General features: G+C 32.2%; 1 protein-coding gene and 1 long non-coding RNA gene across 2 annotated transcripts; both read left to right on the top strand.

Annotated features, from left to right (window-relative positions):
• On the top strand, positions 1,375-4,489 carry LOC107619738. The gene is made up of 3 exons (XR_001615769.2): positions 1,375-1,781; positions 3,636-3,963; positions 4,179-4,489. It is a non-coding gene; the product is annotated as an uncharacterized LOC107619738 (long non-coding RNA).
• LOC107616405 (cell division cycle protein 48 homolog) lies at positions 6,649-7,113 on the top strand. Its single transcript, XM_021112423.1, has one exon. The coding sequence runs from the start codon at positions 6,740-6,742 to the stop codon at positions 7,109-7,111; it is 372 nt and encodes a 123-aa protein (XP_020968082.1). The 5' UTR covers positions 6,649-6,739; the 3' UTR covers positions 7,112-7,113.

Below are 7,707 nucleotides of genomic sequence, written 5' to 3' on the forward strand. Positions count from 1 at the left end.
GCAAGATATACAATGTAACCTCATGAAGGAGAAGAAATATGGTAGCTTGAAAGCTATGTAAAAACCAGATTTCATCCTCTCTCAAATTGTCTTTCAACTTGACAGAATGCTCCCTTTAATGTAAGTGCATTACTTCCAAAACTTTAAGTAGAGTCAACTCTTGAGCATTGAACTAGCTGAATTTTTCTTCTTCTCCTAAGAAAATCAGAATAGAAGATCAGAGTAGAGTGGCGTAGAGGTAGAGGGGATGGGCAGCAACAATAGGATCAAAGTCATGATGCATTCAAAGTATTTTTGCAAGATCAACACCCTTAATCTTAAGCTTTGACCCCAAGTTTAGTTTCTAGCCATTGATTTGAAACATAAAAAGTAACTTCCATTTTCTTCCTCTTTCCCAAATGGTGGTGGCTGAGATATTGTAGCCTCAACAAGTCATTTGACTTGCACAAGAATGATAATACAACTACTGCTCTTTGTTTCTGAGTCACACTTCAGATTTTAATTTGACTTTGTCTCAAATATTTTACTTTTTTCTCCTTTCCTCTTTGATGTTGATTGAAAAGTGAATTACTTTTCCTTTGATTTTGGTTTTTCTTGAATTGATGAGCCTCCAGCTACAACAGAAATCTTATCCTTTATTAAACCAATGGGCTGGGCTTGGTTGGTGGTATATGATTACATTGTTTATCCATATACCAGCCTTATTTTTGTTTTTGTCCACACCACAACAAATATAGCTTTTAGCAACGCCAAAATCTGCAACGCCTTAAAATAGTTCTCTTAGATGGTTTTAGATAACGGTTTTTTATGTTACTATTGAAGTTCAATTTTTTATTATTTTAGAACAATAAAATAAAACCGTTCTCTTTGACTCTTTTGAAAAACAATTTTATAACCGTTACAAGGATTTATTTTAAGCAACGGTTTTTAATGTTGTTTAAATAATTGTACAAAAGACACACTTAAAAACCGTTGCCTAAGTTGCTATACTTTAAAACTGTTCTATTAGATAGTTTTAGAGAACGGTTTTTACAATATTGCAGTTGAAATTCAATTTTTCATTATGTTATAGCAACAAAATAAAACTATTTTCTTTGACTATTTTAAAGAATGGTTTTATAACTATTACAACAATTTTTTTATCAAGCAACAATTTTTTAATATTTAAATAATTATGTAAATTAAAAAATACATATAAAAACAGTTCTCTATAAATATTAAATTAGTAGAACACTCAAAATTTATTGCTATAAAAAAATAACAAATATTATTTATGAAAAATAAATTTAAAATAAATTTATACCAAATATTATTTTTTGTTTCATTCCCTAATAACATATTTTTACACTTAAATAAATTTTTGAGAAACTCCCTTAGCTTAAGAACAAAACACAAAGCTCTCCTTCTACTAGCCCTAACCCACTATAACCCACCACTCATCATCAGAGCTTGGCCATCATCGCACAAAATTAGCTTCACGCAGCCCTCACCATCTAGTCCTAACCCGCCGTCGAAGAAAGCAGTTTGTGGTGCGTCGTGACTGCGTCTCTGCTCTCCTTGCTGCGTGGGTCGTTGCTGCTTCTCCCCTCTCCTTGTCGTGTGGTCGTTGCTGCCTTGGCCGTCGATGCTTTTCCTCGTTGTTTATGGGTTGTCACCTCTTCTGCTTTTGCTTTGCTGCTTCTGCTATCACACTGTCGTCTGCCCCTCTGGACATCGTTGCTTCTGAATCGCATCCTATCACTGGTTTTCTGCCTCCTCGTTATGGCTCAACCTCTGTTTAGGTAGCTCAAGTGTCCCTTGTTTTATGATTTTAATTGATTTAGTTTCTGTTTTGATTTGAATATTGATTTGGTATAATTATGCCTATTTTGGTCACTGATTTTCTGGCTGGAAATGAATTTTCTGTTTTGGTCACTGCTCTGTTTCGGTCATTGATTCAAAATAGGAAAATATTAATTATGTTTTGGCTAGAGCAAATAATATTGATTTTGTTGTTAATTTTTGGATGTCATAGACCAGAAAAAAATTTTTTTTGATTCACTAAGTATATAATTGTTGATTTCTTGATAGGCTTGTTAAGAGATAGGAAATTTAGTAACATTAGTATTAGGATTATTGTTATGAATTGCTTATATTTTTATTCTTTGCTGTTGTTGTAGTTTGTATCTTTAAAATCAGATTATTGCAATCAAATAGTCACAACATAAGTTCACAAAATTAGAATAATAATGATAGCAGGAAGTTTTTGTACATATCCTTTTCAATAGTGCCTGATTTTTGGGTAAATCATTTGATTATGGTGTTAAGATATGATCTTCTAATTCTAAAGTTAATTCATTTTGTGTTTATGATTTTAGTTCTTTAATTCATTTAATGTTATTGTTGTTTCAATTGGTGTAATCTGTTGCTGGAAATAACATAAATATCCTTTCGAATAATTACTAGTGTTTACAGTGATTGCATTGGGTGTGAATTTGTTGCTGAATAATTTGAAACTCTCTTTGCTTTTTGCCTGGTTTTGTGACTTTTCAAGTTCAAATTTCTAATAAGAAAAATGGAGATATGAGAAATTTGGGGAAAGGAGATATATATTATTTTAAAGCTAGTATTATTACCTGCTCTCTCTATAATAGTTTGGTATGGTTTCTAAAATATTGAGTATGAAAATGGTGACGAAAGTTGCTGAGAAATGAAATTCATCATAGTATGAATATACACCAGCACTTGATACTTGGATAGTTGGATGCAAAGATTAGATGATATACATTATTTTTCCCTTGTTACCTTTTCACTTTGAAGTCTTGTTTATCTTTGTTCAAACCTTATGATGCGTCTGAGAAGTTGCGGTGTGGTGCTGTCCCTCAACAACACTTGCTTTATTTTGCTGACTATCATCTATTCTTTTAAAATAGAGGGATAGGATTCAACAGTTCTAGTGATAATGGAGGAGAATAAATGACACTTCATAAACATGAGAGTGGCTAAGGGAAATGGACAATAACAAAATTACCAAGCCATACTAGTGTCTGTAATTGTTTTTCACTCTACAAAATTACCCATGGAGAGATTGATTTCTAGCTATTTTTTTCTTTCTTGCCTCAATATGTTTGCTTTTCTGTGAGAAAATATAATTTAAATTTAATTACCAAATATCTTATTTATGTAAAATTTGGGTAGTTTAGTAGCCGGCCCAATTGGCAACAAGAACTGAGAGGAGAGGATTGAATGAAACCATGCGATGAGCCATCTCACAAGATTGATTCAATCAGGGGTATCAAGTTCAATTCTCCTTAGCACAGGAACTTATCCACGCTTACTGTGTAGAACAGTACTTGTATTCCTCTTTTTAGTAATTGTTTTATCTCCTTTCAATTTTGCATTGTTAATGTTTGCTACCCCCATCTCTATGTAATTGGTTAATAAATGGAATGGAATCTTTATTCACTCTTTTAATTTTGTCAGCAGGTTTTGTTTTATGGTGCATCAGTTTCTTTGTACATTTCAGCAACCAAATAATAAGCCCATACTTAATTTATAGTATTTTCTTTGATGTGGTCAAATGATATATATTTTTAGTCTAATTGTGTAGTTACTCTTTTTTTTAATTATTCTTATTTTTCTTCAAATTAACATAGGCACATCTGCAAGCTGAGAATAAAAAGTCTAAAAAAACCAGCAATTAGAGCTTTCCAATCTATATTTAGGAAAGAGAAGGTAGGGTGAGTGTGATGTCACGAAAGAATTACCATACCAACTTTATTCAAGAAAAATGAAGAAATTGCCACCCTTAAGCAGCAACATGCAAAAGAGAAAGCAACCTTAGAGGGTAAGGTTGATGTGATGCAACAAGAAGTAGATGAACTAAAATCTCAGCAACTAAAAAGTTCAGGAGTAGACCTTGAGATGTTAACTGCTCAACTAGGAAGTACTTCAGGCAATCCGAACAATGATGCTAATGAGGAGGTATCCTGTGTTGTTAAAGTTTTTATAAGTTATCATATCTTAAATAAGGGTTGATTTATGTTGATGTTGATTCTATTGTTTTGTATATCCAAATAGAGGAATGTTATATATATGTTTGTCCTCCTCTCTCTCTCAAACATTTTCTTAGTAAGCATTATTAGTATTAGAAAGGTGTAGCTTTATATTTGATTTACTATTTTTTATTTTGTTTACAGGAAAACATATCGAAGGGAAAACAAATTTGAGAGTAAAAGTCATAAAATTGTGGACATGATGATAAACTTACTCGCTACTTGGTTACTTCAACTCTCTTTTGTTATTGAATATTTTGCAAAGATGATATAGTTAGAGGTCGTTATGACTTAGACTAGTATTATGACATTTTGAAAAGTGATGATGTTATAATTAGAAGTGGTTATGACTTAGAGTAGTATTATGGTATTTTGCAATAATGCTATAATGTGATTGTGGATTTTACAGAATACTTTATAAATCAAATTTGATGGTAAATATTCAATTAGTTTCATTTAGTAATTTAATTCAAATAGTTAAGGTTATTTATTGACACTAAATAAAAAAAATAGTTGGAATACTAATTTCAATGCAATATGAGAAGACTATTGTAAATAAAAAATATATATAATTACAAAAAAATCTTTGTCAAAAGTCACAAAGTCAACAGTGTTAAAACCGTTATCAAAGGCAGCTACAAAATGGTAACGGTATTAAAACCGTTGCAAAAAATAACACAAAAGACAACAGTTTGTAACCGTTCTTAAAGTCATCAACTAAGGGCAACGGTTTTAAAACTGTTGTCTTTATTAATAACATAGCTACAACAGCGTAAAACCGCTGCCTATTCAGTTATAGTTCTAAACCGTTGCCTATCCAGTAACGACTCTAAAACAGTAAAACTGTTCTTTAAAAATTATTTTCAAAACTGTTATCTATGCCAGTAACAAGGGCAACGGTTTTTTAGTTGCCGTTGCCTTAGGTAAAAACTGTTGCCTATTAGCATTGGTAACGGCTGCATATACCACAGGTAAAAAACCGTTGCCTAAAATTTTAGGAACGGTTTTTTGATTTATAACAATAGTTTTTCGACCGTTACGAAAACTCTTATTTGTTGTAGTGCAAGTAGCAACATCATGAGTAAATTATTTTTCTTATTGGGCTGCTCAAACTAACATGGGCTTTCACTATGAACACACACATCAAATAAATCTTTTGGGCTTTCAACCTAACCAAATATATGTTTGTCATCACCAAAATAAAGTTTATTATTTCCTAAACTCAACAGGTACTGATGCCAAAAAAGTATCCTACACTGAATCTTAGACTTTCAAAGAGCAAAAGAAGAAGGATCTTGTGCTTCTTACTTGGCTAGTTGCCTCCATCTCCAACCCGTTCAAGAATATAGTTGTTCAGTGCACTGAATTTCATGAGGCGTGGATCATTATCCAATCTTACTTCACCACCACATCTAAAACTAGAATTTAAAGCCTACAGTCACAATTGAGATCTGTGAGAAAAATTAGTTCAATAAAGGAATATCTTGAGAATATTCAAAAGATTGTTGATGCATTCTTTTTTATTGGATATCAAGTTTCAAATGATGATTATATCTAGATTATCCTTGATGGACTTCTAGAAGAATATTTCGGCTACATCTCTTCTGTAATGTTTAGACTATCTTCTTTCACTATAGTTGAGGCATAATCATTCTTAAAAGCATACGAAAATATGCTAGATCACTTCAAGCCGCCAGAATCAAGTATACTAATGGCAAAGTTAACTCAATAATCTATGTTCTTTAACAATAATAGCAGAGGTACTTTTGCTTGTCGATGAAGATGTGACAGATTTGGAAGAAGAGGAAGATTTACCTCTCGTCGCCCTCAATACCAACTTTTTGGCCGCCTCAATCATGTTGTGAAAATATGCTACTTCCATTTGATCAAAGTTTCCAAAATAATCCTTCCCAAGCTGCAAATGCCACTCCTATTCGTTTTGGCAACTCAGCTAGCTCCACCACCACCACCATCTAGTTTCCATCAACCTCACGCCTATTACACAACACCACCATCATCTACGGCAGAATCATCACGTGGTACCCCGACTCAAGTGTCAGTCACCATGTCACTAATGATGATCACACTAATATGATTTTTTCATGCTTCTCGACACAAACCACATCAGCAAGGCGATACCATAAGCACCCCTAACTCCTGTGGCAAAATGAAATTTATTATTCCTTATATTTATTGGGCCAGGGAGGGTTTACATAAGTTTAATTTTAAGTAAATATTAAATTTAATCCTATTTTACTTAATAAACAATGCTAGGGAACCAAAAGGGTATTAGCAAAAAATCAGCCAAAATACCTTTGGGTGAATCCAAAATCTCTACGAGTTAATATATATGGATGTTTCTTCTGTTAAGTATCAGAATTTTTCTTTTTCATACTAAATGGATGTTCTTTTATATATTTTTCGAATTTTTTTGTATTGCAAATGTGAATGTCTCTATTTCTTTAAGAATTTCATTTTTTTTAAATTTTATAGATATTTAATTATTTTTGCTAAAATATAACTAGATATTTCTTTTGTTAAGTATTAGGATATTTTTTCATATTAAATGAATATTTTTTTTTATATTTCACACAAATTGCCACTAATTATCTTTCTAAGGCTTTGACATTTCGGATCTGCAGCGAGGAAGTTCAAGAGGGGATTCCGGCGGTGCTGATAGACTGTTGAACCAACTACTAACAGAGATGCATGGAATGTCTGTTAAGAAAACAATGTTCATCATTGGAGCAACAAACAGACCTGACATTATAGACCCTGCATTGCTTCAGCCAAGACGTCTTGACCAATTGATATATATTCCTTTACCGGATGAGAGTTCACGTCTCCAGATCTTCAAGGCGTGCTTGAGGAAGTCACCAATCTCGAAGGACGTTGATCTTTCGGCTCTTGCTCGTCATACACATGGATTTAGTGGTGCAGACATTACTGAGATATCATCACGAGCTCTCGATCTGGTAAAGACAGTTCCGGCTGGAAGCGGAAGCGATCAGATGAGTGGGTCGCGGTGGGGAGGTGGAGAGAGCCTGATGGTGAGAAAGAGAGGTCTGTATGTGTAATTGTTGGAGGTGGGTAGGTTAATGTGAGAGAGAAGAGGAAGGTTTTTATAGGTTTTAATTAGGTTTACTTAATTAATTATTTTAAATTTTTTAAATTTTGAATTTAAAAAATTTTAAAATTAATTATTAATATAAATTAATGTAGTTTTGTTTAGTTTTTAGCTGATAACCTCTTGGTTTCATATACTTTTCCTTAATAAAATAAAAGTATTTTCAAGATCATTATCATGAATTATCTCTCAAATGTTTAGGAAGTCACTCAATTGTCAGATTTTGTGCTAAAATTATATCTTTATCCACATTTTGGTTGTAGACCTTTTGTTACCATATTATAAATTATTTATCATAAAAGATTAAAGTGCTAAATAAAAATACATTAATAATTATATATCTAACCGATTATATATTTAACATCTTCGTCGAATATAAGTTGAGTTTGTTAATTTTTGTTGTTAGTTTTGAAAAGAAAAAGTGAGCTCCAAATATATAGGATTTTCACTAGTGTGTCACCTTTTTATAGTTTTATTATCAAAATATCATCCTTTTGAATCTACGTATTTAAATATTATTTTTTGCTAAAGCGACAATTGACAATT

This window comes from Arachis ipaensis, chromosome B09 (genome assembly GCF_000816755.2).
Source record: "Arachis ipaensis cultivar K30076 chromosome B09, Araip1.1, whole genome shotgun sequence".
NCBI lineage: Eukaryota > Viridiplantae > Streptophyta > Magnoliopsida > Fabales > Fabaceae > Arachis > Arachis ipaensis.